Source organism: Lepus europaeus, chromosome 20, assembly GCF_033115175.1.
Source record: "Lepus europaeus isolate LE1 chromosome 20, mLepTim1.pri, whole genome shotgun sequence".
NCBI classification, from domain to species: domain Eukaryota; kingdom Metazoa; phylum Chordata; class Mammalia; order Lagomorpha; family Leporidae; genus Lepus; species Lepus europaeus.
Genome location: NC_084846.1, coordinates 38,691,296 through 38,711,492, shown reverse-complemented (window position 1 = coordinate 38,711,492; position 20,197 = coordinate 38,691,296). Strand labels below are relative to the sequence as shown.

General features: G+C 43.3%; 1 protein-coding gene across 2 annotated transcripts in view; it reads right to left on the bottom strand.

Moving 5' to 3' along the window:
• The window catches only part of ANLN (anillin, actin binding protein), a 64,398-nt gene extending 50,065 nt beyond the window's left edge, over window positions 1-14,333 (bottom strand). Inside the window, exons 1-4 of one of the 2 annotated variants that reach the window (XM_062178794.1) lie at window positions 14,112-14,333; window positions 6,997-7,150; window positions 4,708-5,019; window positions 842-1,227 (exon numbers count right to left, since the gene is read on the bottom strand). In XM_062178794.1, coding sequence (XP_062034778.1) covers window positions 842-1,227; window positions 4,708-5,019; window positions 6,997-7,150; window positions 14,112-14,129 — 870 coding nt within the window. In that variant the 5' untranslated portion in view covers window positions 14,130-14,333. The remainder of the gene's footprint in view (window positions 1-841; window positions 1,228-4,707; window positions 5,020-6,996; window positions 7,151-14,111) is intronic. The other variant, XM_062178795.1, reaches the window with a different exon arrangement.
• Window positions 14,334-20,197: the final 5,864 nt, after the last annotated feature.

Sequence of the window (20,197 nt, the reverse complement as noted above, 5' to 3'; positions counted from 1 at the left end):
ATTTACTGAGAAACATAGCCTTAATGTAACTTTATATAATAGAATTTATAATTTTAAAAATGTTGAACATGAAACAAAGTTTCACAGAATGGAATTTCTACATGTGGTGTCATGTAGACACCTTCATTACACCATCTCAATAACCCTTTTTTCCCATTTTTCATGTTAAAAAATAAATAATAAATAAATAAATAAATAAAAGCTTTGCTGTATTAACTTGTCCAAAGCCACACTTCCAACTATGTAGCAAAGCTGAGATTGAATGAAGATCTAAGTCCAAAGCCTAGGCATACACCAAAAGACAAGAGTCAGGAACACAACACTCTTCCCCCAACCCTGGCCCTTTTTTTAAGAATGTTTATAAAAACTGGTGATGTAGAACATGCATAAAGTAAAATTTTCAAATATTTCAAAGAGCCACACAGTGAAAGTATAATTCCATTCCTGGCACTCTATTTGGCAATTTGCCATCCTGGAGGTAAACAGCCACTAGTTTATTATGTCTTTCCAGAAATATCAGTTTCTTATGTTTATACATCTTTATAAAGCCTCATGATGGAGGTATTCATTTTCACTGCTTTCCTTGATGACCAAAAAGTAACGCTGCCATCCTATTATTGTGTACTTGGATTTGCATTAAAATTCAGTGGTCAACTGCTAGTTAATCTTGAGATAGGGTATCAGACTTACGATTTTCTCTTTCTAAGAAACTAGTATTCTAAAAATACATATAAAAATCCTATACATATATTATAAAACATATACCTATATTCATGTGTAATCATTACCACTCATAACAACAACAGAAAAGGTTTCCAAAGACAAAAATATTCTTACTTACCACAGAGCTAGAAACTGAGGCATTAACCAAAGATGCATCAGGAGCAACAGAGGATAGGACTTTATGCAAAGAAGCATCGCCATCCCTTTGGGAACAGCATGTAGCTTCCTGCTTAACACTGCTGCTATTGATCCTAACAGATGCTCCACTTGCAGAGGAAAATTTGGATAAACAAGTGGTGCCAGGCTGTTCTTGTACATTGTTTTGTTTCGCAGATGAGTAATTTACATCATCTTCCCAGGAGCAAATAGTTGCAGCAAGGTTGGCCAGACGGCCCCTTCTCCCCACTGGGGTTGCTGAGGTGTCTGTAAGGGGAGGCTTAGGAGGGGAGGCAGCCTTTTCCTCTGATGGCACTGGTGTGAAGATTGAGCTTTCATTGACATCATCTGAAAATGTTTTCAGAAAGAGTTTAAAATCATGTTAAAGAGATATACGTATGTATAGTAATAGGATAACTCCAAATAGAATATTTTAAAAGCTCTGAGTGCAACATGACAATATCTTTTCAAACAGATGACACCCAATCCAAACTTAACAAGAAAGCATTATTACAGCTAGATTTTTTCAATTTTTTGATGGATTGTGAATGTTGTAAGACACCATACATCTAAGTTACATTTTTAGAACTACTACACAGTGATATAACACTGTACAATTTAAAATTACATACCTTCCAGGAACTCTTTGTTTTAAAAGTGAATTATGGGGTCCAGCGCTAAGGCATAGTAGGTTAAGCTTCCTCCTGGAACGCCTGCATCCCACAAGGATGCTGATTCCAGTCCTGGCTATTCAACCTCCAATTCCAGCTCCCTGCTAATGTGCTTGGGAAAGCAGTGGAAGATGGCTCAGGGACCCAAGAAGCTCCTGGCTCCCGGCTTCAGATCAGCCCAGCTCTGGCTGTTGTAGCCATCTGGGGAGCGAACCAGCAGATGGAAAACCTCTCTCTTTGTCTCTCCCTCGCCCTCTCCCTTTCTCTGTCTGTAACTCTGCCTCTCAAATAAATGAATAAATCTAAAAAAAAAAAAAAAAAAAGTGAACTAAACCAGTGCTGTACAGCAAAACTTCATACAAAGATGGTGATGTTCAATACAGTAGACACTAGACACATGTAGACACATGAAATGTGGCAAGGGCAACTGATAAACTAAATTATATTTCACTTTAATTAATTTAAATTTAAAAAGCTATAGAGAAAGAACCTGTAGTCCTGTTTGGATAACAGTTAGACTAAATCAAATGTTTTTCTGCAGAGCTACTTCATTTGGAGATAAATCCCAAAAGGTGATACTTAACTACAAAAGATCTGGCCCTGTATACAAAGTATGTATATAGTGAGGACAAGGTTCGTGCCATTTCCTATCTACAAACTCAGTAAGGAAGAGGTAATTTTCCTTCTGTCCAAAGCTTCTAACTCTATCTGAATTTTCAACTCTATGTTCTCCAAAATACTCTCAGAGATCTTGCTCTAAATAACCCCTTATCCTTTTCTACAAAAACTCGACTTTCTGAACGTAAGTATGCTCAAGTCCTTCTCATCTTAAAAATAAACAGAAACATCCTCTTACCCACATTCATCCTCTTTAGCTATTGTGCCCCTGCACAATATTCACTCACTACTCAATTCACTCAACTGGCCTTCTGCCTGTAGCACTGGCCTGAAGTTGCACTTGCTATTGTCACTTGATGCCAGTATTCACTTTGTAGGCCTATGTTTCTCGGCTTCTCTAAAATATATCACTCCCTTTCCATTTCTACCACTGATCTCTACTAGTCCTTCCCTCTCTGTTGCCTTATCTTTCATGGTCTCCCAACTTCCTCAATTTGGTTCTCACAAGGGCATCCCAAATAACTTATCTGTAGTTGAAACAGCTCCAGCCATATTCTACGTCATCTTAGTAAGTGACCTCACCTAGTCACTGGGGCCAGAAATCTGGCCTCTCTCTCATCCTCCACTATCCACTCAGTATGCCCTACACATTGTTTCTCCTAAATCTCTCAAATCTAGCTTCTCCCCTTCACTGCCACTGGCCTTAGTCATTGCGCACCTATATTATATTTGCCTTCTAATTGATCTTCCTGCTTCAAATCTCTCCCCCGTCCTATCCCTCCTCAATTCCACAATGATCTTTGTAAAACATTTGCTTGCTTTTAACCCTCTCAGGACCTCCCTATCATACCCTGGCTAAATGTCAGTCTGGACCCTACTGTTTGTTGTTGTTGTTGTTATCTGTTTCCCTTGCTTTTCTACCATGCACACTGCATGCCACCACACCAACTCTATACGCACACTATGTTCATGTTATCACTTAACTCTGTGCTTTTGATGAATGCTGTTTTATTCTGCCTGAATTATCTGAAATCCCTGCCTTCCCCCAGAAAAGCTTCCCTAACTGCCTACCTTTCATATACCTCTATCAATTCCCTTAGAATGAGCACTGTCCTCTAAGCAGATGACAGTTTCAATGTCATGTTTTAGGAGTGGGCTTACCAGATCTCTAGCTCTTCTAACAATTTAACAATTCTCCATTAGAAAAGAAAAGTTTTGCCTTTCTCTCTGTCTCTCTCTCTCTCACTGTCCACTCTGCCTGTCAAAAAAAAAAAAAAAAAAAAGGCCGGCACCGCAGCTCAATAGGCTAATCCTCCGCCTGCGGCACTGGCACACCGGGTTCTAGTCCCAGTTGGGGCGCAGGATTCTGTCTCGGTTGCTACTCTTCCAGTCCTGCTCTCTGCTGTGGCCCGGGAGTGCAGTAGAGGATGGCACAAGTGCTTGGGCCCTGCACCCACATGGGAGAGCAGGAGAAGCACCTGGCTTCTGGCTTTGGATCAGTGTGGTGTGCCGGCCGCAGTGCGCAGGCTGTAGTGGCCATTGGGGGGTGAACCAACGGAAAAAGGAAGACTTTTCTCTCTGTCTCTCTCTCTCACTGTCCACTCTGCCTGTCAAAAAAATAAATAAGAAATAAATAAGAAATGCCAGCATCCCATATGGGCGCTGGTTCAAGACCTAGCTGCTCCACTTCTGATCCAGCTCTCTGCTATGGCCTGGGAAAGCACTAGAAGATGGCCCAAGTTCTTGGGCACCTGCACCCACGTGGGAGACCCAAAAGAAGCTCCTGGCTCTTAGCTTTGGATCAGTGCAGCTCCGGCCATTGTGGACAACTGGGGAGTGAACCAGCGGATGGAAGACCTGTCTCTCTTTCTGCCTCTCCTTTTCTCCGTGTAACTAAATAAATCTTTAATAAAAAAAAAAAAAAAAAAACGAACTTTACCTTTCATTTGTTTGTTTCTCCTTCCTGTATTTTTTCTCTTCACCCACATTTCCTTTTTCCTTTGTTTCTTATAATACAGGGATCCTTGTAAAATTATCTTAAGGCTTTTTATTTTAACAAAGCAGCAGATAAGGGAAGGCAAGGATCAGGCCACTTCCACTTTTTCCAGACCACAGCATAACCCACTTTGCAGATGCTCAATATACGCTTTCTTTCTTTTCTTTTTCGTCATTTTTTCTCTCTTCTACTGAACAGCATTGCATACCTAAGTCTACAACTTATTAAATTAGTGAATCGATGAAAAATGATTTCTTGAACTTAGAGCTCAGGGTCAACAATGCTAATAATGCTGAGAACAGATGTTTCTCTGCTCTTTTTCATTACAAATAAGGTCATCTCAGGTTCTGTGAATACAATGCCTACTTCAATGAGAATACAACTCACATACACTACCGGCATTCAAACCATTTGCAAGGGAAGGATCCTCTGAGTATAGATCAAACAAAAGCATCCACCCTTCCTGTGTATCTGACATAATTTTCAACACTCCAATCAAATCTCATTGAAGATTTATGGACCACGCCATCCACATAATTATACCTGTCATGTCGTTATTGTCCCAGTGGCGCCGCTGTTCTGCAAGTTTTTGCATACGTGTTTTAACTGAAGAGCTGGCAGTGGCATCCAACTTTGAGTTTAGCCCTCTCCTCACCCCCAGCAGTGCAGAAGAGGGAGCCACATTCTCACTGACATCAACCTGTGCTTGTGGAGCTGGGTGAGGAGACACAGGGCTGGGAGAAGAAACTGCAGGCTCTGACTCAACAGGTTCTTTATTTTCCAGGTTAGAAACTCCACCTTCAGTGCTGTCAGAACAGCGTTTTTTTGATGGTGATGGTTTAGAACAAGATTTTTCTAAATTAAAAAGACAAAAACAGTCAAAGTTCTGTAACTTCTAACAATCAATAATGTGAGGTAAGTACTTAACAAATTAGCAAAACATCGTGTTTTTCTATTGCTTTAAATGATTTAGTTACAACATGAAATATGTTAAACTCCACTCTTGGGGCTGGTGCTGTGGTGTACTGGGTTAAGTCACCACCTGCAGCACCAGCATCCCATATGGGTGATGGTTTGAGTCCCCGCTGCTCCATTTCCAACCCAGCTCCCTGTTAATGCTCCTGGGAAAACAGCAGAAGATAGTCCAAGTGCTTGGGACTCTGCCACTCATGTGGGAGACCTGGAAGAAGTTCCTGGCTCCTGGCTTCGGCCTGGCCCAGCCTGGGCCACTGCCGCCATTTGGGGAGCGAACCAGCAGGTGGAAGATCCCTCTCTCTGTCTGTAACTCTGCCTTTCAAATAAATAAATAAATATTAAAAAAAAAAAAAGCAACATGTAAAATTCCACTATCAGTAATTTAGAAAACTGATAAAAGATTTTTTTAAAAAACAAACATAATTTATGGTTTAAATACTTTAATGAAAAGAAATATAACATTATCAAGACATATGCAAAATAACATATATAGTCTGAAAATAAAAGGAAACAAACATGCATACACAGAGAACAAATATTCCAAAGGCTTTTAAAGATCATGTTACCCAATCACCTTACTTTTGAGTAAGACAAATCAAGCCTGGAGAAATTAAGTTACAGCCTAAAGTCATACAACTGAGGCAAGGGCAGAACAAGCATTCTCTCTGCCTCTCAAATAAGTAACTTTCTAAATTATTTATTTATTTACTTATTTGAGAGGCAGAGAGACAGACATCTTACATCTGCAGGTTTACTCCCCAAAGTACACACAAGAGCTAGGGCTGATCCAGACCAAAGCCACAAGCCTGGAATTCATTCTGGGTCTCCAGTGTGAGTGGCAGGGCCCCAACATCTAAGCCATCATCTACTGCCTCCCAGAACACATTAGCTGGATGGTACACGGGAAGCAGAGGTAGGACTCAAACTCAATAATTCCTATTCAAATAAGTAAATTCTAGGGAAACAACATTCTCTCACAAATATTGGCATCTCATTTATAAAAAAAAATGATTCTAGTTGAGTTTGTCTTTTGTTTGTTTAATTCTTTTGCAGCTTACTAAGCTAAACCTAGAGCCCAGCCCTAGAGTTGGTTCGGCAAACTGGATGAAAAAGTCTCATTCAATGTCAAGTGTTTGTGGGCAGTCTGTCTTTCACTGCCTTGCTCAGGTCAGATCTTTGTGGGAGCTGGCACTGTGGTACAGCAGGTTAAGCAGCAGGTGGCATCCCACATGAGTGTGGGTTGAAGTCCTGTCAGCATCACTTCTGATTTAGCTTCCTGCTAAAGCACCTGGGGAAGATGGCACAAGTTCTTGGGCCCCTGTCAGCCATCTGAAAGGCTCAAATGGTTTTCTAGGCTCCTGGCTTCCACGTGGCCCAGGCCCTACGGTTGTGGCCATTTGAGGAAGGAACAGCAGTTGGAAGATTTCTCTCTCTCCCCCTCCCCCCTCCCTCTCTGTAACTCTGCCTTGCAAATAAATCTCAAAAAAGAAAACAAAAACCAAACAAAAAAAAAAGAGTGAGAGACCTCATGTGACCTTAGCAGTGAGCTACTCTGGTGCTGTTGGGATGAAAGACTTGACACCACTGCCAGTAAAGTGTTATCCTACTCTTTATTTTACTTCCCTTGGGGGTTTTAAGGATAACTTCGGATTGAAGAAAATAAATTCCATCAATTAATTTCAAATATTCGATAAAAGAAACTGTTGTAGTCTGATGGGTTCAGGCCTTATAACCCAAGGGACCTTACATTTGTCTCCCAAAGCCATGGGTTCTTTTGCAGTCATAGTGAAATGTTTAGGGCTTATCTCCTTTAAAAAATGCAAATTTTACTTCCCCCCCCCCCCCAAGGAGTTTTACCTTCACCACCAGACAGAGGCTGCTGGTTACGAGCTTCCGAAAGCGGCTCTCTGGCCCGTTTCGCTTGTGTCCCAGACCTTGCTGCTGCTGTGGGTCTTTCAGCCATTTTTCTCTGAAGATTCTCTCGTCTGGCACGGGTTCGTTCGAGCAGTTTCTACATGTATATAATTTAACAGAGTGTTAAGACACAGCTTACTCCAAGGTTCTCAAAATTTCAAGAATGTTCTAAAATCACCAAGTATCACGTAGGAAAACAGTTAAATTCATTTCAAAAGTGAGACCCTAAGTAATTAAGGTAAGTAAGATTCACCAAATGATCACTTCAATATCAAAATCATTACAGATTCAATATTAAAAGGACAATAAAACATATCAACGCAGTTACATAAGATTTGAAATGGCCCACAGGTTCTTATTGTTTTAAAAGATTTATTTATTCTATTTGAAAGTAAGAGTTATAGAGAGAGGTTCCCTCCCCAGATGGCCTCAACAGCCAGGGCTGAGCCAGACCAAAGCTAGGAACCAGGAGCTTCATCTGGGTCTCCCACATGAGTGTAGGGGCCCAAATCCTTGAGCCATTTTCTGCTACTATCCCAGGCACATCAGCAGGGAGCTGAATCAGAAATGGAGCAGCTGGGAATTGAACCAGAATCCATATGGGATGCCAGCTTTCCATGCTGCGGTGTAACCTGCTACATCACTGCACCAATCTCTGGTCACAGATCATTTCTGCTCCCATTAAAGGATAGAATCTATTTCCTTATCATTGAATCTGGGTGGGCCTTGTGATTTGCTTTGAAAATAAAATACGGCAGAAGTGATACACTGTGTGGCTTCCAATCCCAGGTCTCAAGAAGTTTTGCAGTTTCTACTTTCCCTCCTGTAGAACACTGTGGCCCCACTGCCAGCCAGCATCTACTATCAGACATGGTCATCTTAGCCCATCCAGCCCCAGATTATTTTCCAGGTCATGAAAGCTCCTGCATGACCCCAGGGGAGACAAGCGGATGAACAGCACACCTGAGCCCAACACAAAGTGCTGACCCACTGAATCATGGGAAATAAAGTGCTGTTAAGTGATTATGTTTGGAAGAATAATGGGCTCCCAAAAACAGTTATGCCCTAATCCCCTGATCTTTGATTTTTACCTAACATAGCAAAAGGGAATTTGCCAGTGTGATGTGATTAAGAATACTGAGATGGAGGTTATCCTAGATTATTTGTGTTGGCCCAATATAAACACAATGGTCCTTATAAGGGAAAAGAGGGAGGCAAGAAGGTCAGAGTGAAGGAAGATACAGAGTAGAACGGAGTAGTCACAGTGATGTGATTGGTGGCTTTGAAGATGGAGAAAGGAGCCACAAGTCAAGGAATGCAAGTGACCTTTAGAAGCTGGAAAAGGCAAGGAAAGAGAGTTTTCCTCTAGAACCTACAGAAGGAAAGAAATTTTGCTGACACCTAGTAAAATGCATTACAGACTTTTGACCTACAGAACTGAAATAAATAGGTGTCATTTTAAGCCACTAAGTTTAAGTCATTTATTATTGCAGCATAACTAATATTGCCACCATGACTTGCGGTGGTTGGTAAGAAGCAAGAGATGATGAATGTTTCATTCCTTTGAAAAATATAAGAAACATCCTGAGAGGAAAAATAAATTAAACAATCATGGTTTCTTTACTACCAATATTTAACAAAACAGTTTCCAAGTTCAAAGTTTAACCATTCTACAAATTCATAAATACTTTTCTTAAACTTAATCAACTGATACTGCTGTTGCAATCAATGTAGTAAACTCACAGGCCCCTCTGAAACAATTTATTCTCTTTCAAATGAACACAACCACAGAAAGAATGCAGATTATTACTACTGCCTTACACAGAGAGATACAGTAGTTAGTGCAAACTGAGGAACTGACCTCAACTTGGCCACTTTTAATTACTTAATTAAAATAGAATAACAAGGGCCTGGGCATCGTAGCGTAGTGGATTAAGCAGTCACCTAAGATGCCTGCATCCCAAACTGCTCCACTGCCAATCCAGTTCCTTGCTAAAAATCTGGGAAAAGCAGCAGAAGATGGCCCTAGTGTCTGGACCCCTGCCACCCATGTGGGAGACCCAGATGAAGCTCCTGGCTCTGGCCTGGTACAGACCTGGCCATTGAGGCCATCCAAGGAATGAACCAGCTGATAGAAGATCTCACTCTTTCTTTCTCTCTGTCTCACTCTCACTCTTTCAAAGAAATAAATCTTAAAAAAAAAAAACAGTAATTTTTAAAAAGTCTTCTGAGTATGCAAAAGAAGCATAAGCTAAATTCGTAATTAGGTATAACTCTAATCATCTTAGGAATGACTTCTAATTTAAAGTTCACTTTAAGAAATAACACAAAAAAATGCTGTGTCACTGAAAGAGTAATTTATGAGCCAGAGGCCTTCCAAAATAGGACTTTAACCTTGTGAATAAAAGTCTCCTTCAACACACTCAAAGGTGATCATATTGCTACACAAATTCACTTATGTCTGGTAACTCACCCATGATAAAATCTATCACTCCCTAGACATAAAACCAGCCTAGTTAAATTCATTCATGGTCATGCCCACATTCCATTCCCATCAGTTAGAAGACTTGTGAGTCATTGTAGTTTCAGTTACCATGAGCAATGGGTCACCACAAAAGAATGTGGATTTGCCATTCAAATATATACAAGTGTTCTACTGTTGACATGAGATTTCAAAATTCCAAATTTAAAAAGGAGATAAGCAAAATAAAAGTCCCCTAATCTGTAATATAAAGCTAATAAGCACCAAAGATTATTAATTTAAAAAAATAATTATCTAAAGTATGTAAATTCAAGAACTCAAAAAATGTAAAGTGGTGCTTATCAGGAAGTAGTAGCTTCTCCCAGGTCAACAGATATTTTTGTTAAATTCTAGAAAATAGAAAATAAGAGAAACTCATCCAAAACAAACACTATGTTTATTTGTTTATATTCAGCCTCATGCACAAAAGGATTGAAGGTATCTCATCATAAAATATTCTTTTAGAAAGTATTTTAATTGTAGCTTTTTCTCCTTTAAGTTTCCAATATAGAAAGTTCTGACATGTCCACTTAGTTCTGGGTTTCCCTTTTTTATTATAGCATGCGATGACCCTTATCCATGAGCAGGCTTTTAAAAATATATTTTTTTTAAAGATGTATTTATTCACTTGAAAATCAGAGTTCGAGACAGAGACAGCAGTCTTCCATTCACTCCCCAACTGGCAGTTACAGTCAGGGCTAAGCCAGGCCAAAGGCAGCAGCCAGGAGCTTTATCCAGGTCTCCCATGTCGGTAGCAGCGGCCCAAGCAATTGGGACATCTTCTACTGCTTTCCCAGGCCATTAGCAGGGAGCTGAATAGGAAGTGGAGCAGCCAGACACAAACCAACGCCCAGATAGCTTGTATTCAACTAAGAAATACAACAATCACTAATAATTACACAGGACTTAATACAAAAGGACTTTCAGTATCTGGCAGAGACTAATTTATTCCATTCTCAAAACCTTACCTGGGAGGTTCTGTTTCTACTACTTTTTTTGTTTTTTAGACTTATTTATTTATTTGAAAGCCAGTGAGGGGAGACAGAGAAGGAGATCTTCCATCCACTGATTCACTCCCCAAATGGCTAAAACTGTGGAGGCTGGGACAAGCCAAAGCCAGGAGTCTAGAACTCCATCCAGGTCTCCCATGTGAGTGGCAGGGGTCTAAGCACTTGGGCCATCTTTGGCTGCTTAGTAGAGCTGGACTGGAAGTCAAATCGGGGCTCTGGCAAGGCATCACAGGCAGCAGCTTAACCCACTGCACCACAACACGGCCCTCTCAACTACTGTTTATAGACGAGGCCACTGAGCTAAAAGTTGAACCCAAGTTAACAAGTCTGAGCCCTTAACAATTTTACTATAAACTATCTCTTAGCTAAATCCAGAGGCTGTTTATAAGAACTAACTTCACAACATCAATAAAACTTTTCTAATGCTCTCAGCTGATCATAATAGATGTGTGCCTCAACTGCTCATCAGTCCATGAGTCGGCAGGAAGGGATTCTTCTGCTCTTTCTGGTTGGTCCACAAATAAAGTACAAAAACACATGAGACATTTGTGGAAATCTGAGCATTGACAGAATACTGATGACATTAAGAAATTTTAATTTTCTGGGTGTGATAGGGCATTGTGATTTTGTTTTGCAAAAGTGTCAGTGTTTAGTGGGAAATCCTGAAGCACTTATGAAATGACGTTTATGGAGGTATGGGTAAGAAGGGGATATCATAAAACAATAATGGCTACTTCTTGATAACTATAAGCACTGGGTGAATGAGGGGTGTTAAACTTGCCTAAAATATTTCAAAATTCTCTTCAATTAAAAAAATTCTACAATGTTCTAAAAGTTATTGTTGTGTATAACTGTTTGTAAAATAATTCAGACTTAATGGCTTCCTGCTATGTTGAGTCAGTAAAATGTTATGAGATGTACTTGACACTAGGGAAAATATCTCTGAAAACAGTCTCCACCTTTATGAAGATCACATTTTAGCAGGAAACATGTTCAACAGGTAAATGCAAGTGCGATGAACACTGCAAAAGGTGAGCCTCTCTGAAGATCAACTATGAGCTGGAGGTCAAATCCAAGTTTGCCAGCCAGAAGAGGGAGAGGGACAATGTGCCAGGTAGCAGCAGTGACAGCATGGAAAAGAAGGAATGCAGGACAGTCTTGTTTGAGGAAAAGAGAATTTAGAATGATTGCAGCCCCGCAGCACCCACTGCCCAGCCTGGCTGCCAACACCATCCCCCCCCCCCCGCCCCCCGCACCGGGGAGGGAACACTGCCCCCCACACACCCACAGCGAGGCCCCCTGCCAGGCCTCACCCTAGGAAGACTGAGCTGGACGCCCACGGCCAGCCACTGGCCTGGCTGCTAGAGCCTGCCCTGGGCTGGCACCCTTGGTAAATAAAGCAGCACCCAATATTTAAAAAAAAAAAAAAAAAAATTGATTGCAGCCCTTCTCAACCAGAGTTACCAAGAGAAATAAATCTTAATGCTCTGGAAATTATAATGAGTTATTTCCTAAGTTTGTGATATGACATTGATTATGAATCACCCTTGGAAGAATTGAGAAAACAACCTCTCAAATATTTTTCCGTATTTCATAGTTCTGTAAAGGAACCCTGGGTGAGAAAGTCATCTTACACTGATTTTCAATCCTTTCAGATAAACAACTACACCAGTGTACCGGTTCAAGTCCCGGCTGCTCCACTTCTGATCCAGCTCTCTACTATGGCCTGGGAGTGCAGTAAAAGATGACCTGAGTCCTTGGGCTCCTGCACCCATGTGGGAGACCTGGAAGAAGCTCCAGGCTCCTGGCTTCAGATCAGTGGTGCAGTTCCAGCCACTCTGGTCATTTGGGAAGTAAGCCATTGGATAGAAGGTCTCTATGTCTCTCTCTGCCTCTGCCTTTCAAATAAATAAATAAATCTTTAAAAAAAAAAAACTGTACCCACAACTCATTTCACTGTGCAAAAAATTTTATGAAAGCTATAATTAAGCATCTACTAGCTGGGACCATTTCAAATGGCTCACTCATTACCAATTAAGGAAAAGATGTTGAAGCTGTTTACTCCAACTGTAACTGATCTAATTTTTCAAAATATAAATCATTCATATTAAGCCATATGTATTTGTAAGCACATGTTAAAACGATTTGAACAGGAAAAGTTTCTTCCAAGATCCGTACTAGCTTCAGGATGACATTTCTAAGTATAATGAAGTACTGTTTTCAGCCAACTTTCAAAATGCTGTTTTCCTGACAACTACTTAGGAGAACACACAGGGTTAACGTCGTATGGAATCCTGTTCTGCATTAATAATACAAAAGAATACATCCTTTTTAACTTCATTGTAAAGGCCAGGCACTTTGTGCATATCACCTGTCCTACTGTTTAAAGCTAACACAAAAACATGTTCTAGATTTTTCTGTAATCTTAAGGTGAAGAAGCTGACGTTTTTCCCAAGATAACTAAGGCTTTGCAACAGAACAGACGACTGTTGTCTTGGAATACAAGTGATTTTTGAAACCTCTACTGTATTACCCTGAACTTACGGAATTGTAATTACATCTCCTCCAAAGGGAAGTATTGCTATCCTTCGCAGGATTTACGTTTTCGCACATAGGCACTACGGGGCCCACTGGGCAGCAACTCAAAAACGAGCCGTTTGAAACTTTCACAACACCCTAAAGAAAGAGGAACCGCCCTGGAACGCAGGGCGGGTGCGGAGGACTGGCTGGGGCTCCCGCTTGTGTCACGGTTCGTTCTCAGTAAAGCAGAAACCGGGAGAAAGAAACGACCCGATAACGAAGCCACGCACAGCCAGTTTGCAAGGAACAAAGATGAAGTTCAGCACTCCTGGAACTACATGGACGCTTTATTTCTTGACTCCGGGTTTCTAAATGGTGGCCCGACGACTCTGGTTCCTACACAGTCGGCCGGCGAGCACTCCTTTCCCATACAAGTGTCCATCCCGGGGAGCCGCGCACGGGGGTCTGAAGGAGCCAGTGCCACGGTTCCCAGCACCCGCTTATTCGAACTTCTTGCTGTCATCCCCCTAGCAGCGTCCTAAATGCAAGCACCCTCCCTCCCCACCTCCGATTTCCAGGCGGCGGCTGCACTGAGTCACTGGGCACCCGACTCCACCCCGCAAGGATTCCGGCTTTTTCCAGCGGCACTCCACTGGCCCCCACGCCTCCGTCTCGGGGCAGGGCTCGGGGCAACCGAGCTCCGGAGAGGAATTACGAGAACCGGGGCTGCCACGAGCGATTTTACCACCGCCTGTTCGGACGGAAGTGTTTCTCCCACAGCTTCACCTGTAGGGCAGGGACCACAGAGTCGCAGACACAGAGCAGGGAACCACCGCCACCCCCCGAACCCGCGACACTCCCCCACCCGGAGGGCGCCGGACCCCCGCACGCACCCACTGCGCACGCGCGCGCACGCGCTCTCGGCCCCGTGGGCCCCGAGGCTGGCAAAGTGGGCAGGGTGGGGGCCGACGAGGGTCATGGTCGGCTGTGCCCGCAGATTTTCTCACCTCCGTAAACGGGTCCATCGCCCCAGCCGTCGCGTGTCGACTACGAGACGATGGAAACGGTGGTTCAAAGTCAGGAAAAGAAAGGAAGTGAGTCTGCACTCAGTGTGTCTCCTGAAGAAAACCAGGAATCCGGGGTGTGGGGGGACCTCTCCCACAGCCAGCCCTGCTCTCCCCTCAGCCTCCAGTGTCAGACTAGGCCTCCTGCGGCCGTTCAAATTTGAATTTCAGCGCCCGGAGCCGCGCGCGTGCGCGCTGGGCGGGCGGGGGGCGGGGCGCGCCTCTCCCCGCCCCGGCGCTGGGTCACGTGGTCGGCCGGAATCGGGAAGTTCCCAGGGGTGGTCCCGCCTCCTGCTGTCAGCGGCCCCAGCCAAGGCCCAGGCTTAGGGAGGAGGAGGAGTGCGGGTAGCTGCCAGCCCTTTCGGCCGCCCCCAGCTCTGGGCCCCGGTCCTAGCGCTGTTCACCCAGTACACCCGGTTTAAGCCGACGCCTTCGCGCCCGCAGCGTTGGGGCGTTCCCGCCTGCCTTCATTCCTGAGCAGGGATGGCGAGCCCGGTGTGCAGCCCCGCGGGCCTGTTGGCCCTGCCTGGCTTTCTCCCTGCCTGGCTTCTCCTGAAGGAAGCCTGCAGATCCAGTGGGCCCTCGCGACCCACCCTGCACGCTGGCGGCCTTTCTCATATAAAAAATAGGGCGCACGTTAACAGAGTGCTTCCAGAGCCCATACCCCCAACTCCAGGGGTGCTTCCTATTTTCCGTCCCAACCATCCAGTCTCCAGCCAGTGTTAGGGCTGGAAGAATTGTGAGACGCGAATTCCGGAGATGCAAAGACACTGGCCTAGGAGAATTGGAAATCCCACTCGGAGCTTCCCAGCCTAGATCAAGCTGCGTCCCGGCTTTATGCGGATCCCAGAGCATGCGGACTGCGAGGCGTGTTAGTACTTGCCGCATCCGAGTCTCTCCCTGCCCAGCAAGTCTGTGCTAGGGCTTGTCAAGACACCGGTTCTTGACATGTTCGCGGATCACCATGACAGCCCAACACCCAAACAAAACGCAGGGATTCCTCCGAAGACGTTCCAGTTCCAGTGTAGTTAGTAACGTTTCTCTCTTAGCAGCCACCAACCCTGACCAAAAGGAATTTCATAATCTCTATAATGTGAATGTTAAGGCTATAGACTGTAAGGAACCTAACCTTGGGCATGCACTAGGGAGAAAGTGCTTAGGGTTTGGATTCCACGGGACCCCGGGGCCTTAGCTTTTAGGCAAATCATTTGACCCATTCAGTTGTCAACTGTTTAACAGAGGTTTTTCATGAAGTTCACAGACACCAGGTTAACAATATCCAATTTGGGCTTCTTGTATGTTTGTGTAGTAGGTGTAATCAACTGCCCTGCCATTCTCAGAGGTGTTAGGAAAGGCAGATGAAAACTGGAGAGGCACCCAAAGATAATAAGGCATTGTCTAAGCATATGATGTGTGGAATTAATATTTGACTCAAAATCTGCTATTTGTGAATCAAAGGGAAAAGGTGTTTGCATTTTTTCAGAGGAGTGTGTTAACTTTTGAGCAAGAGGTGTGTTATTTTTGAATGTGTATCTGTGTATTGGAAACAACGTTGTGAAGTGAGTCATTAGAAATCCATGTAGCCGTTGGGCTCCAGGCTATTGCTTCTGTGAACTTGAGTTTCTTTATAGGGGCCTCAGCCAGAATCTATACAAAACAAAGAGATAAAGCACTTAGCACAGAAGAGCTACTCAAACATTTAGTTTATCTTTCCTCAAAATTCCCCCTGTGTCTTTGGTCTTTACATTGATGATGACAGTAACAATAGCTACCACAATAGTTCCTATGTGTGAAACACCTACTGTGTGCCAGAAACTGCTGGATGTTAGAGTCTACAGCAGTTTTCTAAAGCATAGCCTTCCAGTCTTAACCCCTGGGAGTTCGTTCTTTAGTTTATATGCTAGAGTGATTTTTCTCTTTTTTAACAATTGTTGGGAAATGTTTCTCATTTTTAAAGAAGTCAATGATAAAACAATCATGTACCTGCCACCTACCTAGCTTTAAAAAAATAAACCAAGCCCCAGGTTTAGCTGCCGCCTGGGACTCCTGCATCAAAGTGCAGGTTACAGGCTCCTCGGCTCCCAACCCAGCTTCCCGATAATCACACCCTGGGATGCAGTGACTGATGGCCCAAGTGCTCAGTCCCTGCCACCATGTGAGAAACTCAGATGCACTTTCAGGCTCCCGGATTTGGCCTGTTCCAGGCCTGGTTGTTATGAGCATTTGGGGAAGGAACCAGCAAATGAACTCTCCCTTTCTCTCTCTCTCTCTCTCTCTCTCTCTCTCTCTCTCTCTCTCTCTCTCTCTCTGTCTTTTTTCTCTGTTACTCTGCCTTTCAAATAAGTAAATAAATGTTTTTTAAAAATAAAACTTCCAGGGCCAGTGTTGTGATATAGCAGGTAAAGCCACCACCCTGCAACACCAGCATCACATATGGGAAACCCATTTGAGTCTTGGGGCACCACTTCCGATCCAGCACCCTGCTAATGTCCTGGAAAAAAACAGTAGAAGATGACTCAAGTGTTTGGGCCCCTGCTAACCCCCTTGAGAGGCCTGGATGAAGCTTCTGGTTTCAGTCTAGCCCAGCCCTGGCCCATATGGCCATCTGTGTGTGAATAAGCAGATGGAAGATTTCTCTCTCTCTCTCTCTCTCTCTCTCTCTCTCTCTCTCTGTAACTCAGACTTTCAAATAAATAAATAAGTAAATCTTTAAAAAAAAAAAAGTTGTACATGGCAAAATTGAAAAATCTCAAAAACAATAAAACTTCCTGCTACTACAGACCTTGGGAAACAGTGGTGATAACTCAATTACTTGGGTTGCTGCCACCCACATGGGAGACCGGATGGAGTTCCTGTCTCCTGGCTTCCCACTTCCAACTGCTCAGGAATTTGAGGAGGGAACCGGTGGATAGGAGCTCTCTCTGTATCTCAATTCAAATTCAAAATTGACTTAGTTCTTTTTACCCCCTTGTTCTTCCACATGAATTATATTCTCAAACTCGACAAACAAGCAAAAAGAAAAACTCAAGATTTTAAATTGAATTGCGCTTTATTTATCACATCCTTTGGAGAAAACTGAGATCTTGATATCAAGCCTTCCCACTAATGAGCATGGTATATCTTTATTAATTTAGACCTACTTTGCGTACTTTTAAAATTTTTATTTGAAAGGATGAGTGAGAGAGAAAGAGAGAGAGAGAGACGGACCTACCATCTGCTGATTCACTTCCCAAAGGCTGAAGCCAGGAACATGGAACTCAGTTCAGGTCTCCATGTGAGTGACAGAGACCCAACTACTTGAGCCGTCATCTGCTGCCTCCCAGAGTGCACCTTGGCAGGATGCTGAAATTGAGAGCAGAGGCAGGACTCCAGGGGAGGCGCTTGTTATGGGGTGTGGGCATCGTAAGTGGTGTCTTAACTGCTGCACCAGCAGACTAACCTTGGGTCTACATTTATAACTTCTGTAATGACCTTTATGCTCTTTTGTTAAATTTATTCCTATGTGTATCGTTGTTGTTGCTTTTGTAAATGATATCTGTTTTTAAAAGATTTATTTTGGCTGGCGCCGTGGCTCACTTGGCTAATCCTCTGCTTGCAGCACCGGCGTCACAGGTTCTAGTCCCGGTTGGGGCGCCGCATTCTTTCCTGGTTGCTCCTCTTCCAATCCAGCTCTCTGCTGTGACCCGGGAAGGCAGTGGAGGATGGCCCAAGTGCTTGGGCCCTGCACCTGCATGGGAGACCAGGAAGAAGCATCTGGCTCCTGGCTTTGGATTGGCATAGCTCCAGCCGTAGCGGGCATTTGGGGAGTGAACCCATGGAAAAGGAAGACCTGTCTCTCTGTCTCTCTAACTCTGCCTTTAAAAAAAAGATTTTATTTATTTGAAAGACAGAGTTACAGAGAGGTAGAGACAGAGAGACAGGTCTTCCTTCTACTTGTTCACTCCTCAGATGGCTGCAACAGCTGGAGCTATGCCAATCCGAAGCCAGGAGCCAGGAGCCAGGAGCTTCTTCCGGGTCTCTCACCTGGGTGCAGGTGCCCAAGGACTTGGGCCATCTTCCACTGCTTTCCCAGGTCACAGCAGAGAGCTGGATCAGAAGAGGAGCAGCCGGGACTAGAACCGGCACCCAAATGGGATACCAGCGCTTCAGGCCAGGACTTTAACCCGCTACGCCACAGCGGCGGCCCCAGTGATATCTTTTAAATTATAGTTTTAACTTATCTGTTACTGATCTATAGGAACATAATTGACTATAACAAGTCTAGTTTCCTATCATTACTTTTAGCTGGTTATTTATACAGAGAAATCATTTTAAATATAAATTATGCAGCATCAGTTCCTTGTTTAGAGCTGTTTATATCTTCCATGGCAATTAGAATAATATCAAGTAACATCCTTATCATACTTACAAGGCCCTGCCTACCTCTCCCAGTAACCCCTAACCTAATAACCTGGCTCTCCCACAAACTTCTTTCTACTATCAGTCTCCCTTTTGTTCCACTAGGATCTAGCTTCAGGACTCAGCTTTTGTCTGGTCTTAGAAATGCCAGATTCTTTCCTGTCTCAGGACTTTTCCCTGCCTGGGACACTCGTGCTCTTCTCCTACCATGTCCGCTCATTACTTGGGCCTATCAAAGTTTATTTTCGTACTGCTATAACAGAGCATCCTGAGACTGGGTAATTTATAAATTCATTTATACAGACAAGCCTTGTGGCACAACAGGTTAAACCACTGCTCAGGTTGTCTGCATCCTGTATTGGATTGCCTGCTTCTAGCTCTGCCTCTGCTTCTGATCCAATTTCCTGCTAGTGCGCCTGGGAGGCAACAGAAGATGACCCAAGTACTTGGGTTCCTGATCCCCACTACAGAGACGTGGATGGGGTTCCCAGCTCCTTGTTACTACCTGGCCTACCCCTGGCTTTTATAGCATTTGGGAGTGAACTGGTGGGTGGATGATAGATCTGTCCCTCTTTCTCCCTTTCTCTCTGTCACTCTGCCTTTCAAATAAATGACAGAATTAATATAACTTTTAAAAATTATTTATAGCTGAAAGATATTTCTTTCTGATAGTTCTGGCCTGCACCTAGGGAAAGCTTTCTTACATCATGTCCCATGGTGGAAAGCAGGACAGGGGCGCACATGGGAAGTCAAGGGGTGGTGGTGAACTTCTCTTTTTAGCAACAACCCACTCCCGTGATAACTAACCCATCCTTGCAATAATGGCATTCATCCGTTCATGAGAGCAGAGCCCTCATGAGCTAATCACCTTTCAACACAGTTAATTTAGGATTAAGTTTCCAACGCAAGAATTTAGGGAGATATATTTAAACCATGGCAAGATCTGAGCATGTGCTGGCTCCTCAAAGAGCATTTTCCTGATTAGGTGGCCACCCCATTCGTTTGTGCCTCCCTCCCTCCCTCCCCAACACTTTCTACCTATTATAAAGACTTTACTTTGTTCATTGTATTTACCAATATCTGATACTTTAATTATGGGTTTATATTTATTATCTAGCTCTTCTTTTAAAGTTTAAGCTATAAACTTGTAACTCAGCACCTTCTGAACATGCAAGTGCAGTATTTGTCAGATGATCATGTGGCACAGATATTAGTTGAATGAATAAAAAAAATTGTTATTCCTTTTTTAGAGATGAGGAAACTGAGATGCAAAGAAGCTGAAGCAAGTGGCCTCAGTCATCAAAAGTGTTCTTCCCTAGTTATTTAGATGAAAAATACAAATTCCCAAGCTGTTCAGATGGAGACAATATATTACATTAATTTAAGAACAGAATCAGAGCTAACTCAAGATTAAAGGTAATCCTAGAAAGTGAATATTTGCTCCTTCTAAGATGCTTTTTAATTTTTTTTAAAGATTTGTTTTATTTATTTGAAAGAGTTACAGAGAGAGAGAGACAGAGAGAGAGAGATCTTATCTCCACTCGTTCACTCCCCTAGTGGCTGCAATGGCCAGGGCAGAGCCAGGAGCTTCTTTCAGGTCTCCCATGTTGGTGACAGGGGCCCAAGTACTT